The sequence below is a fragment of the Lissotriton helveticus genome, chromosome 9 (assembly GCF_964261635.1).
Source record: "Lissotriton helveticus chromosome 9, aLisHel1.1, whole genome shotgun sequence".
Taxonomy (NCBI): domain Eukaryota; kingdom Metazoa; phylum Chordata; class Amphibia; order Caudata; family Salamandridae; genus Lissotriton; species Lissotriton helveticus.
Genome location: NC_136070.1, coordinates 571,764,604 through 571,789,613, shown reverse-complemented (window position 1 = coordinate 571,789,613; position 25,010 = coordinate 571,764,604). Strand labels below are relative to the sequence as shown.

Genomic DNA, 25,010 nt, shown 5'->3' with positions numbered 1-25,010 from the left:
AAACACCGCATAGGAGCAGACCAGAGAGAGGTGGGCTAGCAGAGTTGTAATCTCGCCCTTAGATTGGCTCACGTTTGTATTAGGGTTTTGAAAACAATTGTGCAACAGATGAGGTTCACGAAACGGCCCTAGGTTGCATAACCATTAATCTTGAGCCACTTGCTTCAGCGAAGGTCCAAGAAATCCGGGGTTAGAGGAGTCTCGTGAGCCCTACATGCTTTGAAGGCTGCGAGGACTTATGCAAAGGAAAAAGGAGAGGATATGGCCGAACGGCTAGAGCGGTCGACTTCGAAGCTGGGGAACCAATTCCAGTCTCGACAGGGACGCTCAACATCCTGTGATTCTGGGCAAATCACTTCATCTCCCAGTACCTAGCAAAACATAATAAATATGTCCATCTGTAACGCAACTGGTGCTTATGTAAAGCGCTCTGATCCCTTCGGCTATGTGAAACGCACCCCAAAAAAGACACCACGCCGAAGGTGTGGTGAACTCAGCACTAATACCTTGTACAAGAGAGAAGTTAGTAAGACAAAGGAGAGATGCAAACCGGAGGCGCACAAGATATCTATGGGCCATCTGCTGAACGGTAGCCAGGCCACAGACCCAGGGACAAGAATGACATCTTCAACGGGTCATTTACATGCACATTGTGTAGTGACGTAAGTGTAAGCGAAAAATAAAATGCTTTTAATGTATTTGTACTCAGGAACTTCCGGAGTCTCGTGTAGATCTTCTGTGAACGGCGACGCTGGTACCCCCTATGGGTATTCTCAGGACGCCCATGCAGCTTGGCGCTATACCCGTTCCTTAACATCTAGCCCTCTCGATAAGGAGGTCATCCTGCACCATTGGTGGCTGTGCAAGGCTGCAGGAGGTCAGGATTTACAATGGAGTTGAAGAGAGCCCTGCCAGGGAAACCGAATATTGCATTAACCAAGGAGCTGCAGAATACGAACCCCATCCTAAACACATGTGCACATCCATGGATCTACAGGCTGTCTGGTTTATGTAGACTTGCACCTGCAGCCTGTCTCGAGTCCACACCCTTAGCACGGCTAGGAAACGCATCCAGGTGATGAGTTCCCATACAAAATGGAACTGCTGCATGCACAGCACACTCAGCAGCATTCCCATCTCATCTTCATCCATCAGGGCACCGAGCCCACAGAGGGTAAAGCCACGGGCACCATGGTGTGGGCACCAGGCTTCAGTAATCTGTCCCAACCCTGCCAGCCAGCTGGGTAGCCGATCATTTCTGCGAAGGGAAATGCAGCCCACTCCATTCAGCGCAATGTATAGAGCAGCATGAAATCCAACTGGCATGCTGACGGGCAGGGAGAGAGAAGCAAGCAAACCTTTCTACATGCAATGGGTAAGCTCCTAAAAGAACCGTATTTGGAGGACCTCAGAGAGGCAAACTCGCATGTATGACCCCCCCCCCCCCCCTCACCCCCAAGCTTAAGGCTTACTTTCACAAGATGAAACGGTGAGGGGCAACAGCTATAGAAACCAAGAACTGATAAATGCCCAGACCAAGGTTTCAATTCATCAAACTATATTAAATAGTAACCAATGTGAATTATTCCTAATGAAAGTAAATGGAGCAATCATTAATAACATGGAGTCAATAGCGGCCAAGATGAATCTATTTTAAAGGGTAACATCGTAGGTTAAAATGTTGATTGAAAGCGAATCATAGGGTAAGCTTAGGTGGGCTGAACTAGCCATTGGGCTGGCCTGCCTGACACGCACACTTTAAACCTCTCCACCCAGCTGTCTTGCACAGCTGGGTGGAGAGCAGGGACAGGCTCCAACCAATCCTGGCACTGGTCTCATCCTGTTTAACATTATCAGCAGCATGAGCAATGCGTCTGGATTGGCTAGAGGAATTGGTTCAGACCAGCACCGACCGGCTGAAAGCACGAGGAACGGAGGAGGCGAGCCAGTGTACTGCAGTGCCAGTACATATTTCATTTTTGGGTCTCGCTGGAAAAGCATCCGTAAGGATGCATCCAGCTAGAGACCAGTAGCGATCACTGTGGGAGGAATGACGGACCAGAGGGTGCCCGAGCATTTTCTCTCCTGGATTCGTGTGCGCGAACGCGCACGTCGCGTCCGCGTCCCGCACACATCGACTCGCTCACACACACACCCCCTCCCCCACAGTCACACACACGCACTCCAAGACACATACACACACACACATACATACACAGGCCGCCCCCCCGCGCGCGTGTACATGCTCCCCCCCCCCCCCCCGCGCCTGCCCGCAGCTCAGCAACGCACTCACCGGCTCTCCTCAGCTGCAGGGCCCGGCAGCAGGACTCTTCTTCCCTCGTTAGGCACCGGGGCGCAGGGTAGGCTCCTGCCTGCTCCGGTGCACGGCTCCAATCGCGGCTCTTCCGTGGGAGGCGGGGTAGGCTCCCGCCCTCCTACTTCCTGTTTCCTGTTATCGCGCCGGCCTGCCTGACTTCCTGGTCGCAGGCCGGCAGAGTAACAAGGATGTTTTGCGGTGATTATTTTTTATTTAATTATGCATTTTTATATAGCGCAGACTTTACCCGAAGGCGGTATTTATTTATTTATGTATTTATGCATTTTTATATAGCGCGGACTTTACCTGAAGGCGGTATTTATTTATTCATATATTTATGCATTTTTATATAGCGCGGACTTTACCCGAAAGCGGTATTTATTTATTCATGTATTTATGCATTTTTATAAAGCGCGGACTTTACCCGAAGGCGTCGGAGGCTTCACAACAGGAACAGAAATGAAACATAATAAGAAACATTACAAAAGAACAGGTTGCAAAAACATACGTTACTTACATAAGGTAATAGTGACAATTGTGAGCAAACAAAATACATGAGGTAGTCAAAAGTGCACCAGAGGAAATGAAAGTGACAAGTGTGCAGTTATAAGAGAAAACGGAGTATGAAGCAGAGGTATAGTCCTGCAATAAGTGCTAGACACTCGGGCTCAGGAACAAGCGTTACATGGGCAAGGTGGCACTTGTGCAAGTATCAAAGGTAGCCCGGAATACAGTACCACTGTGAAAACAAAATTCTTAAGCACCCTGCAACACTGGGGATTTACAGGAATCCAAACACCAGCGTAAAGTACTCGAACAACAATAACGTCTGTCTTATAAATGTCACAAAATGTTAATATTTCACTTCTGTTCTTGGATTTCCGTGAAAATACAACACATATTGCATTGCACTCCGTAGTATAAGCACTAATGGGGAGTACTACCTACAAGGCACTCATATTTCTGGTTTTAACATCACTGCTGGCCTGCTTAAGGCTGCACTGAACAGAATCTGCAAACATGCTGAAGGGTCTCCCTCTGAGCCCTTATGTCACCGGTACAAGGCAACCTCGACTACCTCATTTCGGGTAGTCGAGGTTGCATAGTAGAACGCCACGGACTTTCGTACTCGGAACTCTGCACATGTTAAGAATCTACTGGTGACATACCCGTCTACCCAATAAATCTATTTTGCCGAATCAGAACGTCGCGGACTTTCGTACTCGGAACTCTGCACATGTTAAGAACCTACTGGTGACATACCCAATAAATCTACTGTATTGCCGAAGACTGATTGTGGCTAATTGATATTATCAAACTGAAGATACAACCTTTAAACTGACAATTTAGAACGGAAATACCAAGATTACGGAGGAATGACCATATGAAGATTACAATTAGTTTAATTTAAGAATGAAATTATGGATTATTAGGCAACATAACATTTTATAATACTTTGGACGTGGTGATACTTTACGGCCCTGAAGAAGTCGTGGTCGATACAGACCAGACGAAACACGTGTTGGCTGCGTCTGAAATAATTTGGTTTGTAGAAGATGAATTTTCAATGAAGATAATAAATTGAAAATCTTGACAAACTAAAGGACTGAGATTTATGGACATTGAGTGCTCGGTAGAAATTGTTATTATTTGTAAGAAAACCACTTTTGTGATTTGTCTGAGAGGTCGATGTAGCCGCCCTCCTTCGTACCTGAGCACCAGCGTATACTTAACATTGAGATACTTACACCTTTACATGCAGTGCGCTCATCTATAACTGTTACCAATTTTCCGCTTTTAAGTTAATTTGTTTCTTGTACTCCTGTTATTGCAAGGCATTGTACAGTGCTCTGTATTTAATATCACCACATGCTTCTTATATCAACGTTTCGTACAGAGCTCTGAAACCTGGACCGGTTGACTTCAGTATAGAAAACAATCTGTAAATAAACTATTTTACTCTTGCGGTCAATTTCTCCATCCTCTCACACTTACTTTCTTCTTGCCCTCCTCCTCTTTCTAGGTGCATATTAGCCTTTACCTTCCTACTACATCTACCTTCGCTGTCTGAAGCACCTGAGGAGATGCTGCACAATTTGGTTAAAAACCATTGGCAAAGCCAATAGACCTCAATGGAGAAACCTATTGGCTTTGCCAATGCTTGTTCAGGGCTTATGTACAATGTCTTAAAATTCCTTTTAATAGATGGCACATGCATAATAAGTGAAAAGAGGTTTTACAGCACAACTGGCTTGCTCGGAATAAAACTGGCGCATCTTTTATTGCGCGATGTGTGCACATTTAGGCTTGTTTTCTGCTGAATGCACTCTTCAGATCTTTTATACAAACATACTGTGAGTGGCAGAAACCACAGTGTAAATATAATGGTTTTCTTGGGCTTCCAAGTGCAACAGATCCATTCATTTATTGTGAATAACATTTTACCCACCGAAGAGATGTGTAAGCAACTGGTAAATGCTGCGTAGAACACCTAGATACCAAAGTCACATGCTCTCTGCCAATTGAACAACGCACCACTACCCAACCTGATGCTGTAGTAATGGCAGATAAGGCAATCTACGAATGGCAGCAACGTTACATTTTAAATAGCATCCATTGCATGTGCAGACATTTTCTGTTGAATTGGGACATTTTTGTATTGGTGTATTTGATATGTCGACATACATCGATGATAATAATGTCTCCGAATGTTTCCGATAATTCCTTTTATGTATTATTTACTCCTGTTTGTTGCACAGATTGCTCCCTCTTTGCTTCTTAATTCGATTGGACTATATAGGTCACAAAGCTGTATCTAGTCTCATTGGGACAGCCATGCTGTGCTTGAAAGTCACCCTAGTGACTAGAGGGACCGTACGGTTTGCAGTTATCGGCAAGTGCTGCACTTTTTCTTGTAAATGTGCCACACTCACGCAGCACTCTGTTGCTCCATGTGGAGGATATTTGATAGGAGGCTGCATTACTGCTCCACATATTTTTAAGGGTTCATTGTGACATTTAACTTGTTATATGCTACTAGGTCTTTGTGTTTCTGGTACTGCGACCACTTAACGCCAGGTCATTATGGTCACTGCCTTCAGCCCTAAACTTTTCACCTACAAATCTTTGAATGCACGTGTGTTAGTCAAATTACTTAAAAGGCAGCAAAACATGGTACCAACATCAATCAATCAATCATGCCATTTGTATAGCGCACTACTCACCCGGGAGGGTCTCAAGGCGCTTGTCGAGAGTACCTTAGGCTGACACACAAACATCGAAGACTGGAAACTGTCAGTAAGGTCCTAGAGGTGGTCACTCTAGTTTTGGCATGCACAGCTTTCTGTGCCTGCAGTGTAAAATTACGGGGAAACAGCCCAACTCTCCTGCAGCAGTAATACCCAGGTACTGCCAAGTGTACCTGGCACAACAGTCTCAGTCACTGGATCAAAACCTGCAACTGAACTGCCCTTTTTTGCCAGATTACTTTATCAGAGATCAAAAGTGCCCTGTGCCTGTGAGGTGTTAGATACTTTCTGCTGGTGGGGTGTCAAACGAGGAGTGACATGAAGGAGGAAGAGTCTCCGAATTAGGCTTCAAATGTATTTCATGTTTCATAATTCGAGTTTAGTCTTTGAATTTTTTCAAATCTTTTGGCCATCAAATCGCATATAGCAGTTTTAGAGGTGGGTGATCCACTGAAAGCTTGAGTCGGAAACCTGTTTCTGGGTCCTGTTGGAACCTTGAGTCCATAGCTACCGGAGCTTTCATGTGGATTCTACCTGCTGCTCTCCTACTACCTAGGATGTAGTGTTACGGCCAGAGCTGCCAATTTTGGAACCAGGTTCGAGTCTCGGCAGTTGCTCAACATCCTGCAATTCTGGGCAAATCACTCAACCTCTCTGTCTAAAAGTTGAGTGCGTGCTGTATAAAAACTGCAGTAAAACATACAAGGAGGTAAAAACTAAATATTTACATAAAAAGCGAGACCAATACCCATTTAGTGGCTAATTTGTACAAAGTGGAACTAGAAAACCTGGCCAAATGGTGGCTTCCCCGCTAAAACGGTAATATTAGGCAAATGTTCACTAATGGCACTGTCATGTTGAGACTGAGGCGGGAATGATTCCAAGTTCATGATTAGAAACCATTACTTTTAATAAGTACTTCCTCGGTGCTATAATATGAAATATAACTATGAAAGCTTCCAGCGTTAAAGAAATACTTTTTGAATTTTAAGAGACTTTATCACATTTTACATGGTTTGTTGTATGATTTACATAGCAAACATTTTCAGGACTCTACACGTACTCTAATAGCCAAGCCAGACTCTTGGCTTGGCGCTGGCGCAGCTCTCCCCTCCAATTCGCTGGCTCGCTTATCTCTGAGTAGTCCATTGCTAGCCAGACTGTCCCAGCACAAATTTCTGTAGCAGAAATTGATGCCCTAAAAAAACAGTAAAGTGTTAGAAGAATTGCTTGAATTCATCTAGGCTAATGGCAATCCCTTGTGGCACATTCCAGTCCATTGTTTTTACCCACTATGCCAGTCTAGACGGAGACAAGCCATATGTAAATCTGTATTGATACTGTGCAGACTTTAGTAATTGAATAGAGCTCTCTTTCTAAAATCTGTCTTCAAAAGCTGATACTAGGACGTACACACAGAATCATTTTGTGACGGCTAAAGCTTTAGTTCCCATTTCAGTTGCCAGATGTGTAGTTGCAGTTCATGTATCTGGTCACCTCTAAAACTATTAATGCTTCTTCCGCATTACATTCCCCACTCTTACATTAATGGGTTCAGCTAGAATCCCTAAAAGCCTCTTGTCTCAATCATAAAGTATGTTTCCAAAAGCATCTGCAGTTCTCGAACCGCTCTCCCCATGGGGTGACTAGTCCTTCATGCTTTTGTAAAGTGTACAGCAATTACATTTCAATTGTCGTTGAATTCCCGCTTCTAGTCTGATCATGTTACATATCCGTTGTGAAACTGAACTGTTTTTCGCAATCCTTTTGTAGACACCGTTCCCACATAGCTTCCTTTAATTGCTTTGCTTCCTTATAGTTGGGGAAGTACCTCCTTTTAGCGATTCAACCTAATTTAATTGCAAGGTTTTTTTTTTAACATCCTTCATAACTTTAAGGGTTTCACTTCCTTCTATCTCTACCTTCGATTCTCTCTCCGGGTTGTTGCCTGTGCCTTGCCTATATATTGTTTAAGGCACAGGGTGGAGTTCAGCTCTATTACTATGCTCAATGGGACTTACCCCATTTCACACCTATGGATGAGAGCTGAACTTGCCTTGCTTAGGGAAAAACGTTTTGCTTATTTCTAGAGCGCAAATCCTAGATTTGCTTAGAAAAGCGGTGGCATCCCCTCCCTCCATTCTGATGGTATCCAACAGCAGAGTATAGTCGCTGCTTCTAAAAGAATGCACCCAATCCTGTACCACCCCTCATACTACACCGGGGTGGCTGGCAGCTAACAGGGAAGCAGTCTTTTTACCTGCACCCTGGGTGGGAATTATCCACTTCCACACAAAATCCTACATCTCTATTACACCCCACCTCTCTCTAAACGTGTGTGTGTGTATATATATATCTATATCTCAGGATTCATGTCCTTAGTTCCTGTGTCCCTGCACCCAGGCTAGAGCAGTTTAGTCCGTTGAGGTGAGTTATACATTCCTTTCCTTTAAGACCTGTTTCTGGCAACTGTTCTGAAACATACACTTCTTTTAATGTGTTGTCTTGGGAGAACGCATAGCAGTGATGGGATTTTAACTAGGCCCAATATACAAAACTCATTGAATAGTATGGGGCAGGCTGCCTTCCTGCCTGGAAAACCCAGGAAACGATTTGACACAAGAACTTGCTGCCCCTCCTGTTAGGAGTGCTTGGAATTTCAAAAGCTGCTTGTATTATTTTGACCTTGGAGTGCTTCCCACCAATGACCCAAATAAGCATGAATGTTTCTTAGCCTTGGGCCAGAACTTTGTACTTATTATGTCCTTTTAAAGAGTCTGCGCACCAGTTCTATCGGGTATCACAGCAGGTGACGCTGATCTGCCATTGGAGAGGAGATCAAACCCCTGCCCAGAAGAGAGTCCAGTACAAGGGTGTGTTGTACTAGTTCAGTGACTGATACCATGTGTGGACGGTATCTCCAGAGTGATCCTCCTGTAAACCACAAGGATCTTCGTGGCCAGTTTTGAAAGAGGAACCCACAAACAGTAGTTGAAGAGGGCAAATATGCTTGACATGGCGCCAAGTATGACCTGTGGAAGGTTTGGGGTGGCAATATTGAAGCTTCTTACTCTGGCTAGAAACATTTAGGTTGCAATTCAAGGTGGAATGCCCCGGAGTGAGTAGGAGGTAAAGAAACCTTCTTTCCTTTGAGATTCTGGGGATAAAACAGGAAGGAAATTGATGTTCTGCAGCTGTGCTCAGACGAAGGCTCCCTGTACCAATGTTGTGACTCTTGCCATCCCTTTCTTGGGCCTCCTCGGTCTGGTCCTGCACACATTTCACCTAACCTTCATCCTCTTGTGCCATTGAAGTAGTGTTTCTAGTATTGTGCCGTAATGTTGTATTTATCCCTGACCACCTTTGAACTCTGCATCCCCTCGGACTCCAATCCCTTTTCAGTCACTGTGCCCAGGAGCTCTTCCTGTTTATGTATTTATTTTTAACTTTCTCCCAGCCTGCTAGGTTGGCGTGCTTAACTAATCCTTCTTGCGCCCTCCACTATCAGCAGTTTAATGACTTCACTGCTTACCAAAGTCAGGCTCATTTTGAATCCAGGCTGGGCATGCACTTGTGAAGTCCTGAATTGCTGGTGTGGTGGTGTTCCTTGTGGCACTGTGCTCATGTTCCAACCCAGCACTGGAAACGTGATCTAGAGTTGCATGTTCTGCGAACGGATGGGTATGAGATGTGTAATACTGGACTTTCACCATACATGTTTTCAAAACATTTAAATCTTTCCTTGTTTCGCTTCAGTCGTCCTGATGCACTTAAACACATACTTTTTTTTTTGGGGGGGGGGGGTTTGACGTTAACCTGGTTCTTTTTGATTTTACTAAAATTGTATGATAAACTACTAGGACTTTTAACCAAACCCTCTTCAGCCATTTTGTTGTCATTTACGTTTTTTAGGTCTCGCCTGCGGCAGTGCATGCGCTGCAAGTGCATGTGCGCTCACTTGCGAGAGATATTCTATACACAAAAGGGGCTTGCAGAGCCCGCTCATTACCTACCAATGGCTAGCTTGATTCTCATTTTCTTGCTTCTCATTGGTAAATTCATGGGAGCTTCACTTCAGACAATTCAGTTTTTGTAAACGACGGTCTCAGCAGCTCCCCAACTATAAACATTTAGAAAGTCAAAACTAAATAAGCATTGACAAAGCCAAGAGATTAGCAGACAACACAAAACCTATGGGTTTCACAAATACTTTTTTTTTTTTTTTTGCCCGTGTTTCTTCTACTACTATATATATATGTTTGCTAACTTTATCCCTTACCTTCCCCTAATTATTACCAGTAGCTTCTCAACGTCCGTATTTCTTCTCTTGGAAGGACATAAGTTGGGCTTGTACACCCCAGAATGGAGACAAAGAAGTGCAGAAAGAAGACCACGCACCAGCTCCATCAGTGCACACAAGATCAGAAGCAACATCCCTGTATCCATGAGATCTCAACACTCTGCAAGGAAAGAGTTAAATATACTCCTCTTTAGAGAATGCTACACCACAATGCAGTAAATGCCCACATCTGCTTTTAGAACCCAGTTACCAAACCAGCCACCTTTTCAATCAAGCTTTGCTATCGGTGCCTTTTGGCTAGGTTTACACTAAACCTATACCAAATACAGTCTTAAAATTGCATCTCCACATAGCAGGAGATATAACCCTTTACATATGCATGTATTTGTTCCTTATTTCTTCCCCTTTATTAGGCTTGAATTCCCTATGTAATTCAGTATCCTCTCTAGCCCATGTCTCTTATATTAGGATATCAATTTGCTCAATAAACCCTACTTTCGTTTCTTTTTATTTTATTTCCTCTTTTTGGCTTTCTGTTTTCTATAACGAAATCTGTTTATTCTCCCAACTGCCACCCTAACTCTTGCTTTGACTATACTTTTCTATTAGTCTTAATCAATTTACAAGTTTTCCTGCATGTCTCAATATCAGAAACTGACTTTTCTTCCTTTCTTTAACTCCTCATTCTCACGATAGTCTGTCTGCATTTATGTCTGTCTGCATTGATGCTGCCTCCCCCCCCCATTTGATTTTTTTTTTTTTTTTTTTTTGCCCTTGAATACACATTTTTGCCAATGCCTGGTTCCATCCTGGGGTATTGCTCCAGTGGAAAGGTCTGAGGTTTATTTTTCTGAAACACTAGATTAGATACCATCTCTCATGCCAGGCTCGCGGAGAGGTTAAGTTCTGCCGGCATTCAGGGCTTAGCTCTTAAATGGCTGCAGAATTTTCTAACGGACAGACACCAAACGGTCACCATGGGTTCCTATCAGTCTAAAAAAACATCATTAGACAAGGGCGTCCCCCAGGGCTCCTGCCTTAGCCCTACCCTTTATAACAGCTATATGGCACCACTGGCTAAGGCGGTTGAAGCCCTGGGGTTCGAAACGGTGTCGTACGCCGATGATACCCAGCTGCTGTTCAACATCGGCCCTAACCTGGAGGCTGACAGACTCGGGTTTAGCACAGGTATGCTGGAGATATCAAATTGGATGGCCAACAACTGTCTACAGCTGAACCCGAGTAAGACTGAAGTCATGTTGCTGGGGAAGGCGGCAGCAGCCTGGTCCGAGGATTGGTGGCTGATGCAATCGGGCCCCCCCTCCCACGCCAAAATCGAGTGTCAGCAACCTCGGCATCAAGCTGAACCACGCCCTTTCAATGCATGATCACATAACCTCGATCTCTGGGGTCTGTTATTTTAGGTTAAGACTGCTGCGAAAAATCCACCCCTTTATTCCCATGGAACATCGTAGAACGCTGACTCAAGGCACCATCATTAGCCGTTTAGACTATGGGAATGCCCTACTGGCCAAGGTTGGAGTAACTTGCAGGAATAAACTGCAGGTTATCCAGAATACGGCAGCCATGCTGGTCCTGAACCAACCGGCGGGTTCCCCTTCGTTGCCACTGCTGAGAACTCTGCATTGGCTACCAGTTAAAGATCTTTTTTTAAAGTCTGTTGCCTGACCTTCATCGCTCTTCAGGGACAAGGCCCAATATACCTTCAAAAGAAATTGAAAAACCATGTTCCAATCCGCCCGTTGAGATCCAGCACGCTACAACTACTCCATGTATCTCGAATTAAACGTCGTAGATCGGGGAGTATGGCCTTTTCCTACCTGGCCCCTAAATATTGGAACAGTCTTCCAAAGGCGCTACGAGAAATGACATCCTACCGAGCTTTAAGGAAACATCTTAATGCTCTTCTGTACTAAGACGTCCTTTTGCCTAGTTGTTCAACCCCCCCTCCACCCCCCCCACCCCCCAGGTGTTACTCTGAGTTAAGCGCCGAGATGCCCCACGGTGATTCTTGCACTATACAAGACTACCTAACATAACATAACATTAATCTCCTTCTGTTCTTTAAAAGATGATTTCACTTTCTTGTCAAGGCATTCATATCAACCCAATTGATTTTCTGAATTTTCCTAGAATTTTTTTAGGCTTCCTTCAGGTCTCTTGGTAGTTTAAGGAAGAGACTTTTTAGCTTTTCTTTGTTCCATTCTCCAGTGTTTCTCCCACCCTTATCCAGTTCACCTTGGGTCATCCCCCTTTTTGATTTAGCTTCTCACAACATAATAAAAAGAATCTTCTGCTGTTCTCTATGCCGAGGGCTTTATGTGAGGGAGAAAGTGGATCATCCAAATCAAAAGGACAAAGTTCATTTGACTGATTTAAACAAGAATACGAACCCCAAAAGTGGTGATAACTTGGTTAATTGAAACAGAGATCATACAATTTATCGGGTACCAAAGCTTTAAGGTGGCTACATTACCCCACCTATATTTAGAGCCCCCAACAGTTGAATTAAATCTTGACTTTGTTAAGCAGCCATGCGATTTGGCTTTATCTTGTGTGGTGTATTTTCTTGGCGCATGTGCATCTTGGTCTCTGTGCTGTTGTTATGTTCTTCTGTTGTGCAAAACACAGGAACAGCTGCTCTCCCCTTCATTACACAAGCAGTCCCTGGACGAAAGGGATGTGTAGTGTGATGTGCCATCTAATAATAATTTAGACTGACAGCTAGTGACTTCCTGGTGGACTACCGGCCTATATAGCCCACCTTTTTAAAAAAAAATGTTTTAAAAACTGTTACCATCCTTGTGTCAAAGACAGTCTTGCAGTACCATTATCTTAACCCATGAATGTTGCCTCTATAGTAAATTTGTTAGTGGTTTGATTATTACTTTTTAGCTGCCACAAGCAAATGGGGACAACCTGTCAAATGAATTTTGCCCTACAGTAGAAGGGAGATGGTGTTAATAATTTTCAACCTATTGCTAAATATTTACATTACACAGTGCCATAACTGACTTTCCTGCCTATTAACCACTTCGAAAACAATATTAACTTTTCTCTTCTAATGCACTTAGCCGAAACATACATCAGAGGCTTCGCTAATTGGTTTCTTAGAATGCTCTGGGCAAAGCAGAACACACAGTAACTTCTTTGAACGCATCTGTTCACTTCCATGTGAATTCTGCCTTTTTATGTTGGGCATGTGCAAGATTTGAGTGTTTCGCCATAAATGCGATATGTTGTGAAATAAACTTTAAGTAACGGGATGCCATATCCACAAAAGTCCTGAACTGTACAATGGTCTAAGCTGAAGTCACTCTCTGGTTGGCTTACTCGTATTTAATTTTCCTCTGCTTACTGCTTGACTTAAGTGGATCGTGCCTTAAAGCCGCATGTCACTTTGGCCTCTCATCCTGCACCTTAACACATACCCAAGTTGTCATAAATATTTCTCTCCTGAACGAATGTCCACCTCAGCTTTGTGTGTGTGTGGTTTTTTTTTTTTTTTGGTAAGCAGATGTATAACCTTCAGATCCCATTGGCTGATATTTGGCATGCAATTGGGATATATTCAGGCACAAAGGTTTGACCGTGAATCCAAACCTTCACCGAAGAACAGTGTGGTGGCCATTAAGTTATGGTTCACCAAGCAGGATTTATTAATTGCATCAATGTATTGTTCTGGTGGCAGAGGAAGAGGGTCAGTGACTTCAGTGTGTCATAAGTTAGAAGAATGTCTAGGCGTCTAAACTAATGGTGGCATTCATTTGCTTTAATTCACAAACACCAGCAAATATTACAAAGAACTGTGGGATATCTAAATTGTTCCCAACCTACTTGAACTTGTTGAGACCAATTCTGGTGAGCGATAATTATACCTCTTTTATGCATGGGTAGTTTACCATGTCAACCTCATATCCACATTTCTATGTTTTGTCGCTAAACATTCACATAGTTCTGTACAGATTTATAAGTTGCCCATTAACACCTCTCTGTGAATGTAGAATTTATAATGTGATGCACCAGTGTCTGCATCTACTCTGGACAGACATCAGTTAACTCTGTTATGAATTCTTATGTGGTAGATTGTCCGTGTTGTCAGTTGTATTAAATCCATACCTTTCTAAAGGATCATGTCTAAGCTTTTTTCTTGCATAGTGTGAAAGGTAAATTCACATCTCCTGCTATCATAAGAGTAAAAGCTCCGCTCCAGTACAGCAACATGAAGTGAATATACTGCTTTCATACAGTCCCTTCTGTAGGTGTGCTATATCGGAGGGTCTGCTTTTCACATACCTCTGCTGATGGCTTGCAGAAAAGGTCTGCTTCATCTTTGTAAGCCCTGGTTGCGTTTTATGGTCTGGCTTGACAGCACAGCTGTTGCCAGACCATTATGTGAGTACCACCAGTAAGTAGATTGCTTTTGACTCTGCCCACATCTTGGTATCTTGGTGTACATGTTTTGATTGGGCAGAAGTTGTGTGCTTCCACAAAAAAGTGCTCACCCTTTAAACGGCTATGATCACTTTTTTCCAGCTTCCTGAGCTTGACTTTAATCGCATTACAATGGCACGTTTGCCCCTTAAAATGTCTAGATAACGAGAGATTGTGCAGCATTTTTGTCTAGCAGCAGCGCAGATAGGAGGCGTCATTAATGTACATGGAATTTTAGGTCTCGCTTGACACTGCAATCAAAATCTTGACATATCTGCATAGCCAATACTTGTTACATCTTTCGATACACTGATTCAGCTAATACCTCATGTCGCCAGTTCTTCCACAAAGTACAATAAGAAATGCAGAGAGGGCATAGGGCCAGCCATTGGCATTATTTTTTTTTTCTTATTTTTTTTTCTCATGGCCAGTCAGTGTCTGCTCCTTGATGTGACTCCATTGCTTGCACAACAACATGCTAATTTATTGATTTTATTGCTTAGGGAGTGCTTGCTGTTTTGATGACTAGCCTATCATTAAGACATCAAGCTATTCACTAATCACCACCCTTGCCTATCCATTTGTTTTTCAATATTACTGCGATACCATGGTCATGGATTTGCAGTTTTTTTTGTTCACAAATTAGAGATGTGCAATACACTGATTTAAACTGCAACGAAAAATACTGCCACATTTGTCAAATGTATAAACTATGTAGTAGCTCTTTTGTGCATCTTAAGTTCAACACTTACAATGCAATCTTCATCTTCTGGCTCCTTAACACCCTTTTTGACGAGTACAGTTAACTCTGCCACTGTAGTCTGTTCAGCAGAGGGGTACAACGCCCATCTTCCATACTGTTGTATCCAAGATGTTGCTTCATTATGGGCCGTTCTTTATGGGACACCTGTAGGCAACACACAGATTTGCCAAACTACTACCAACCACGTTTTGATAACCATAACACCAATTTGCTTTACTAATGCTTGTTTTCCTAAGTCCCTTTACCTGCAAATTGTCTCCGAAGGGGCTCCAAGTGTTTGCTATGGTTGTTTGTAATCTTTGCCATAAAATTAAACCCTAATTATTTTGTTAGGGAATCTGATCCTTGAGTATACCCAGCAGGGCATCAGAGGCACAAACGGTGGTGAAGGACTGTCATGGCTTCCTGATACAGTGTGACAATCCTCACCTTTTAGAATTACGTTTTTTGTTCAATCTTGAGGGGCTGGTTAAATTTGTTATCGTATTGTCAGGCTGAAGACCTTGGAGGATTGTCATCTAATAGTACCTTTTTTATGCTGGTTTGTTGTAAAGGACTTTGCATGGTCGTCTGTTTCTTTTGGTTTGAACAGGTCGATAAATCTAGTCTAGAGTTTCTCATAACATTTTGTTTAATCTGTTTTGCGGAATACATATGCTCCATTTTTTTTCTGGGTTATCCATGCTGTATACCGAATTGCCTCACACAACCGTACATGACATAAGTCATTACCACAAACAAGAGTCACCCCTCTCTAGCACGCTTCTAGAATTCACATATCTAATGTGGGACTCCGAGTCACACGCTCTTCTTTTACTAAAGTGTTGTCTGGATATCCCCAGAGAAATAAGCTTTGTGAATTTCTCCGGACTCTCCTCTCTGGAAGAGGTAATGTGGCCATTACTTTCTAGTTTGGGAGAGTGTGATCTTCTAACCAACAAAAGTTCCTTTTTGTGGTGAGCAGCTTCGATGTGGGCAGCTTCGACTTCTTGTTGGTTTCCCGAGAATAGTGCCTCCTTTTCCATTTCACTGACTATGTTAAGCTGCTAAAATCATATTAATTTTCCCTCGGTCCTCCTAGCTGTCAATCTCCTTCGCCCCACTTGTGGTATTCTCTTGCATTAATATAGCCTTACAGCCCGCCGTAGAGGGCTATACTGGCTATTAATGGCCCTCTCCAGCGTTAAAGGCCCCGAGCCGAAGGCGAGGGCCTTTAACAAGGGAGAGGGACTTTAATAGCGGTATAGCCCATCTACGAAGGGCTATAAGGCTATTAGAACATTCTGTCACTAGAGGACAGAATGTTCTAACAAAAAAACAAAGCCTTTTGGGAGCGTCAGGGGATTGGAATCCCCTCGGGCTCCCTGAAGCCTTTGTTCACAGCCAGAGCTGTGAACAAAGAAACATTGGCATGTTGGAGCTCCAGGCTTATACCAGCCATTATAAGCCCGGAGCACTCCATTGTTTTCAATGGAGCTCCCAACATTCCAATGTTCTAATAAACCTTCTTACCGAACCTAATCTACGTGTCATGGTTATTATGAATTTTACACCACTCATACCAGAAGTAGACATTTGTGGAGTGGTAGCAGACTGCCTTGTGGCTAATATACGAACACCTCTTGCAGGTTTCAGTAATTAGACTCCTGAAAAAATGATCCAGCAATATGATACGGCTGCCTAGCAGTGGGCGATTACCAGGGTTTTCACCCACTATTGCTGTTATCATTGTTTTGGCCCTTAGACCAAAAGGTGAATTAATGGTTTGTGTTTTTCTGGTTTGCCTGGAATGTAGTTGACCTTCTGCAGTACAATGGTAAGTTGTGAGTCAGTCCTAATATCTTCTGTGTTTCTGCCTCCTCTCGTATAAATAGTTTCTCGGGTTCTCCAGCTACCCCTGTAAGTGGATCAATTGGAGGTTCCTCACAAATCTGGCCATTGAAACCTATGTATAAACCATGATAGTCTTCTCCATTAAAATAAATAAAATGTAATCCATGGTTAATCCAGTCGCCATACCTTTCACTTCTGTTAAAATATGAAGCAGACTGCTGCAAGCCAAAAGAACGGCTAAATTGTTAAAAGCTAAAGAAAGGCAGTGGGCCAGTTTGTTCGACCCTCAAATTATGAAGGTAGAGTTTAGTCACCGACTAATATTAGTTTTTCTCCACCTGCCACCGCTCTAACCACCTCCATCCACTTGCTTGTCTTCTCCCACTCCTATGTCTGGGCTCAAATGCCCGGCAACCTCTTGTTGCTTGGTTGCAATGAGGTATATGGCATTTCACTCATTAGCAACATTGTAAGCTTTGTGTTTAGCACAGCAATAGAAAGTATTTCTTCAGAAATTGTCTGGGGTTCTTGCAGTTCCCAATATGTGACATGAACATCACAATTTAGCAGTAAAGCCCACACTAGTTTGTTTATTTATTTATATATATATATATATATATATATATATATATATATATATACACACACAGAGAGATTGCATAGTGTTAGTACTTAATCTGGCAGCTTCTCTGCCAAAGGATATGCCTTACTCCAATATGCTTTTTCATGGGTATGTGACAATGGACTCTAGGAAGGAGGGTGCAAGAGTTATTTCCATATACTGTGCAGCACCCGAGGTTTCCCAGAAAGTGGGGTTGCTTCAGAATATTAAGTGTTTGCCAACTGTCTGCCCCAACCCTGCCTCTGCGCAGGGCCACCACCTCCACTCAGTTGACTCCTTTGTGCTTCCTGCCCCATCATCTGTCATAATGCCAGCCTTGCCCTCCACCACACCCATCTGCCCCCCTTGCTACCTCTTTCAAAGCAATTGATGCCCCTGCTAATTTTCCCCAGCTAAATCCTCTGCCTACCACTGCTCTCTACTCTGCATGTCAGTAGGGCCAGGGTGGTCTCTTCTTGGCAGTAAGGCATCACCCAACACACCGGAGGGCTGGTGTGAATTATCTTTGCCTGTGTGATGATGTTCTGCAAATGAAAGAGCACTGAAGTAAGAGTAACATTTTACCTGTGGATTGTAGGTCTATTATTCCCCCCCCCCCCCCCCCCCCCATGAGTGGAGCCACATCCCCATAACTCACACTTTTCCCTTCAGTTGCAGGTTGGAGATTCGGTGCCTGATGTAGAGGTCTACGAGGGCGAGCCGGGCAACAAAGTCAGCGTGGCAGAATTTTTCAAGGGCAAAAAGGGAATCCTCTTTGGCGTGCCTGGAGCTTTCACCCCTGGCTGCTCCAAGGTGAGTGCGGTCCTTGTGTGTCTGTCACGGAGTGTTGTGATGAATGCTGAGTTTGTTATTCTTGGGCCTTGTAAGTTGGCAGCATGTGTGAGCGCTAGTCTAACAGTGGTTTCTGAGACCCTCTCTGGTGACCACGGCAATCATTTAGGGTTTGGTGAGAACATGAGATGTAAACCAATTGATTTCACGTTCTACCAAATCGGTGGTTAGTTATCATTTAGTGATGGAAAGCTGTCTTGTTTAGTTCTGGTGCCTTAGCTGGTTCTGTCATCAGGAACCTTCAAGTCCATCCACTTCCAGGCCACAGGCTTCTGAATGTCACTAGGTCTGCCCTACTTAGGGGGTGACTCTTTGCCATTCTTTTATCCTGCCTGGGTCACGATCAAATCCTGACTTAAAGGTGATTTTTCCTGAAATACAAAAAAGGATGCTAAGTGGTCTGCATGACATGATGGCCCACTCTGCATGCACTTTTGGTGAAAATGCCCTCCCAAAATCGACAGCGTGCTGACTTATATGGCAGGCAGTTCACCCAGTTCACTACTGGGCACACAGATTGAGAAAGGGGGAGACCCCAACTTCCAATCCGATTGGCTCCCCTTTCTCAGATGTTTTATTGTTCGTGCTCGATAGACACACAGTTGCTGCTTTGTGCTACTGTATATATTTTTGGTGCTTCCCCAGCACTGCCCTAGGTATGCGCAATATAAATGCAAGAGTAAACAAATGAAGAAATAATTTGTACCTGGCACTGCGTACCAGGCGTGTCTACTTTATCCGTAAAGTAGTGTCTTCCAGTCAGGCAGGTCTCACCGTTTATAAATTATGAAAACCTCTCGGGGAGGGGGTGGGGAGGACTGGGTGAGGTTGTGGCACAGAAGCAGTTTCGTCTCACCTTGAGATAGCAAAGTGCTTCCAGACTGTAGGAGATGCTTTACAGAACCAGGAAACCGTTCTCAAAGTATTTCATAACAGCCCAGGAGAGTGTCGAAAGCCAGTCTTTTCCTCTATGCCCACGGGTTCCAGTAATCTGCAACCGACTCCACCCTGTTAATCCAGTGAATTTATTCTGCTTTTCCTGTTCCTCTTAGCGGCGTCTTTTAGTAACTTGTTTTCTCATTACGTGATTTTTTTTTATTTCCTTCCTTGAAAGATTTGTAATGGGACTAACCGTCACAAACGTTCATGTTTTGGCACTGCTGGCTGCCATGTCTCCTCCAGCTCTCTTTTGTCTCTAGTTGCCCTAATACCCATTATCAGCTAATTACTTCAAATCCCTTCATGGGCACTGCAGTATTATGAATGAAAGTCCGACTTTACCGTTCACTGGCCCATGGTAAAGCTATAGCTCCCATATGTACAGGAAATGGTTGTGCTGTGAGTTGCTTTTCTCCTGCTTATTTACCCCCATAGGTCCGAGAACGTTGTGGTTGTTTTTATCTACCATATGTCTTTAGGGAATGTTTGCTGGTTCATGTGCAAACAATGCCCACACTTCTCTGAACGAGTGGGGTAGCCACCCTTGCTCCCTTTAATCTGGAAATGAAGCAATGGTTTGCGTGTAGAATTGGGATGCTTGTTCTAGTGGCTTACATGTCGCAATTTGATAATCACCTGCAACCAGATCGAGGTAGCCATCTTTACTCCTCCCTGCTATCTGAGTCAGTGGTCTATGCAGGGTAGAGCGGAGATTAACATTTACCCCCAACTTTGTGTTGGGTCTTACTTCATGAAGTGTTGGGGTTTCCATGGGTAGGGAATGTTGGGGGTTTCCAAGGGGATAGAATCTCCTGCTGAAGGATCAGTTGGAGCTGGTCGGTGGCGGTTTGATTCATCCTACTATATACATTTAATTTTAATAAAGTTTTACCTGGACATACCGCATCCTTTTAGTGGCGACGAGAATGGAATATGAACCCACACGTGCAAAACACTATGGATTACATGTGGAAGAAGGTTAAGGTGTCAGTTTGAGATTATGTGAGGATTAAGAATTCAAGAATTTTACTCCAGGGGAGTCTAGCTTTTCAGTACCTAAGAATGTTTTGGAAATGAGGGAGAGTGTGGTGAGATTAGAAGATGGTAAATGGAGAAATTAAGGCAAGATATCGATTGCACATGATGTGGGGTGTGATATTTGATTGAGGAGAGCGTGAGGTGTGGTGAATGATGAAATTGATAATGAAGGGGTGCTAGGGTTTCACAGAGAAGGGAGTTGCCGAACAAATTTCATGATTATGTTTTAAGTTAATGAAGTGCATTGCCATGTTAGTGTCATGAATATTTAATCTGTTTGCAAATCTCATATATATGTTAAGGACGTGCATTGTTCTGCTACTGTCATGAATATTCCATTCTAGTCCTAGTCTTGTTTGTCAAGACTTTTTGTATCTTTAAGTCAGGCGTGCACATGTTTTATAGAGTTCTTCTTACTGGTTTTTGGCACTCTGGTCAGGTGTGCACTACTGTTCATAGAGTTTCCAGTAGTGTCTTTTTTTTTTTTTGTAATTTATTTAGTTTTCTTTTTGTGATATTTTGTTTTAAACTAATGTGTCATAGTATCCCCATTGTCCATGTTCTCATTTAACATGAACGTTGCTGTTTAATGTTCTAAGAGGGAGGATGTGTTGGGTCTTAATCCATGGAGGGTTGGGATTTCCATGGGTAGGGAATGTTGGGATTTCCATGGGGACAATCTCCAGCTGAAGGATCAATGGTAGCCCGTCGGTGGCGGTTGCCCTTTCTGATTCGCCCTGCTAGATTTATTTATTTATTTATTTAGTCATTTGTAAAGCGCATAACAGCTACCCCCAACGGGGGTGTCCCGGCGCTAACAGCAAGTGAGGTCCCAGAAGGTTCAGTAGAGAGTTCCTGCCGGTTAAATCTGAGAGAAAAACCAGGTTTTAAGTTTACTGCGAAAAACAGCCTCGGATGACAGGAGTCTAAGTTCTACTGGCAGAGCATTCCACAGTCTAGAAGTGGCCACGACGAATGCTCTACCGCCTGTTCGGGCCAGACGAAAACGAGGGCAAAACATAAGTCCAAGGTGGTTGGATCTTAAATCCCTCGTAGCAAGAGATCGTCTGATTCCGTGCCTTAAGAAAGCCGGGCCACGATCGTTAAGAGCTCTAAAGAGCTCATTCAATCTTAATAAAGCTTTACCTGGACAGACTGCGTCCTTTTACTTTCTTGTCTGATGCTCTAAGGCAGGTGGGGCTGATGCCAGGTTGAGGAATGTGGAAGCAATTGATTGGCAGTGGAGTGAATGAGTGTGGCCCTAATGCATTTGCTGGTACTGAAGCCCTTCTTATGAACCTGTGAGAGGTAGGAAAATCTCTGATTTCTATTTTTCCATCTTAACTTACCCTTTCCTCCTTCTACCCAATGGACTAGACCCACCTTCCTGGTTACGTGGAGAAAGCTGAAGAGTTGAAGGGGAAGGGCATTGCCGTCATCGCCTGCATCTCTGTCAATGACGTCTTCGTGATGACTGAATGGGGCAAGGCACATCATTCTGAAGGCAAGGTGAGTGTGACATAAGTGCTCTACATAATATGTGCCTCTTACAATCGAAATGTGTTGCAGAATAGCAACGAAGGAGAAAAATAAGGTCTGAAAAGAGTAATGTTTTTAAAGGTGAAACAAAGTGGCAAGTTCTAGTGAAAAAAATGACTACATTATGTAGACATTTTGGATTGTGTTCAAGGTCCAAAAAACGTGTTGGGCGGAACTTCTTTAACCCCTTCGATGCTGATGACGAGCTCAGCTCGTCATGAGGTACACCTCTCGTACGCTCATGACGAGCTGAGCTCGTCATGAACCGCGGGTTTTTCAAAAACTCAGCGCACAGCGGGAAAATGTGCCACACGCATGCGGTTAATAAAACCTTGCAGCATACAGAGCCCATTCTGGGTTCTTATTTAGGTCTGGGCGCTCAGAAGAGTTGATCACTCCAGAGCTCTTAAAAACAAAGCAGAATTGGCTTTCTCTTCCATCTATCCCATGCCAGCCCACCTTTAGGAAGTTCTTATAGTCCTAACCTACTACGCTACAGCCTTTTCTAAACTACTAAGCATCTAGAAATGCAAAAAAACAAAACCAAGGTGAGTAAGTTGAGCATTGCGCATCAAAGGATGCAGGAAGGAAGTGTAACCGAGTATCTCCTTTCCTCAGATCGTAGGAGAAAAGGACATTAGACAACTGGGCTCCGAGAAGTCAGGACGCATCTATGAATGAGTTTCCCAGTCTCCTTGTACCTCTCTTCCCAAGGGAGGCCATTACAGGTCATGCAGCATTCTGTGTGATGAAGTACAATGCCTTTGATGCAAAAGTGCTGCAAGAACAGAGGATTGAAGACTTCTAAATCCATTTCTGAGAATACAAACTGTTATTGAAGTTCTGCTACAGGCACTTGGTCTGTGTGAGACGCACTACTTCCAAAGGAAGTACAACTGGAGGGTACAAAATGAGTTCACTTTCCTATACATTGGGAAACACAAAAAAAGCGTATGTAATCAGACAATTAGTTGAAAGCCCTCCGACTAGAACCAGTACCTCAAATCACCATGGGAGATAACCAACAAGTCTTGCGTGTACTCCGATTGAACCGTCGCATTCACTCAATTATCCACCATGGTACATATCTAAGAAACCTCACACTCGACAAATAACCTTCTTCAACTAGTGCACACCGATCAAATCATTTACAGTAAGCTGTCCGCTTCACCCCGGATGACCCATTACCATGGGCATTCCCAGACATTACCAGGAGTGGCAGGCACCTGCATGCATGCTGCCAACACATCGTTCCACTCATCAAGGCTGATTTTCAGCCAAAAGGAACATGCCTTCAGACAACCAAAACTAGGCAGCCATGCACCTTCTAGATCACCAGGCGCTATACAGTGATGCACATTACAGAAACTCCGTAGCTTTAAATTTACATTTACAATACCAACTGACAGGCACTGGTTGTCCTATCCTATCCACAACGTGCACCTCTCAACCTGAATCGCAACTGTGCCATATGCCAATCTACTGGCAGGGAGTTGCGCAATGCTGCTTACCTCTCCTTCATAACTATACACTACTGTTCAAATATGCACTCTCCAAAACCTGGTCGCACCCAAGCATGCACCGTAACTCCAGTAGTACCTCACTCAACTAGCACCACTCCCAATAGAAGCAGAAATGCTGCACAAACTACTTTCATAACAAAACGTGCATGCATCTGTCGACCACATGCCGCACGGGTCACATCAAATTGGTAAGCTACCAAGGCATATCAACAATTCACGCATACAATGCGCCATCTCCACTATTGCAGCACTTCACTCTAATCCCAACTTTGCAGCCAGTCTCATCCCTTAGTGTCCTGACTGCATTCCCCTTAAGCCAGGTGGCAGTGATACTTCACAGACACTCCAGAGTGATAGAGATTGGACAGAACAAAGAGCTAAAAGTTTGCATCATCTTAAATATTTTTCATGAGACCCTATCAACTTGCAAAATCGTAGCATACATCATCACATACCCTCTTTCTTAGTGTGTGTGTTTTTCTCTTTTTTTTTTTTTTTTTTTTTTTTTTTTTTTTTTTAAATGGGTAAGAGCTCATTCACATTTTGGTCCGTGGCATAATCTTCCAATTTATCAGTGAAACTGCATGTCTGTGGAAATGTAATTTTCATTTTAATTGAAATGTGTTGTCTGAAATGGCAGTGTTCTACCATACTCCACTCCAGTCTACTCTGAGGCGCTGCGCCACTCTGTTCCGCGCTGTGCCACTCTGTTCCGCGCTGCGCCACGGCACTCTATTGCACTCTCTGCCACGACTCTACTCTACTCTACAGCTAATCTAAAACTCTATGCCACTGAGCGACACTCTCCTCTATGCTCCAAACATTTAGCCATGCTGAAAAACCGCCACAATGGAGTACAACATGGCTAAAACACATTGGCAAAGTTAATAACTCTTGCATTAGTGAGGACTATTGGCTTTGACCATGCTGGTTTCTATCTCTCTCATTCCCTTGTCCTTTACATGTCCCCTGCCTCTTACACCCTCACTGGCGTCTCTTCTGTTTTGTGTCAGCACAGGTGTCCTCTGCATATATCTGGTTTCCTCAGCCTTTCATCATCTGAGAACGTGCCCCTCCTCCTCTCTCCTGTACCTGCTGTGTTTGGTTTCCTTGACTCCCTGGCAGGGCCGGCTCATGCCGGCTTCTTTTCAGGTGGCACAGAGCAGCAGACGTACCAGACACTGCCAAGGCCTGTGACAACTCGGGCCTTGGGCGTATGTGCACGGCTCTGTCAATGGCTCAGCTCCACATAGTGAACTTGGAAGTAGTGGTCAAAAAGACAGGCCTTCTTGTCCTCTCCTCTCCATTCCTAAGACTAAGCTAAGACCTCTCCCTCTGCCCCAGTTTTACAGAGCGCCTTTTGACTGACTAGTGTGTGACCGCAGGCCAGTCTCTTCCATTCCCAGTGCCACTGCCCACTCTCAGCTGGTGAGTGAGCTAAGAGGGCAGATCACTTTCACCTCCCTGTGCCTTGGTTTCTAGTGGTGCTGGAATAATGTTCAGAGTGGGGGTGCTGCCATCATTGTTACTTCACCCACATCCTAGGGATTGTGGAAAATCCAAGCGTCATTGAAAAAGCAAAGAAGCTCCACCCGTTCAGCA

General features: G+C 43.9%; 1 protein-coding gene across 1 annotated transcript in view; it reads left to right on the top strand.

The window, feature by feature from the left end:
* Window positions 1-25,010, top strand: part of PRDX5 (peroxiredoxin 5) — a 37,646-nt gene that overhangs the window by 4,229 nt on the left and 8,407 nt on the right. The window contains exons 2-3 of the mRNA XM_078660505.1: window positions 18,190-18,330; window positions 21,724-21,855. Of these exons, the coding sequence (XP_078516631.1) occupies window positions 18,190-18,330; window positions 21,724-21,855 (273 nt within the window). The remainder of the gene's footprint in view (window positions 1-18,189; window positions 18,331-21,723; window positions 21,856-25,010) is intronic.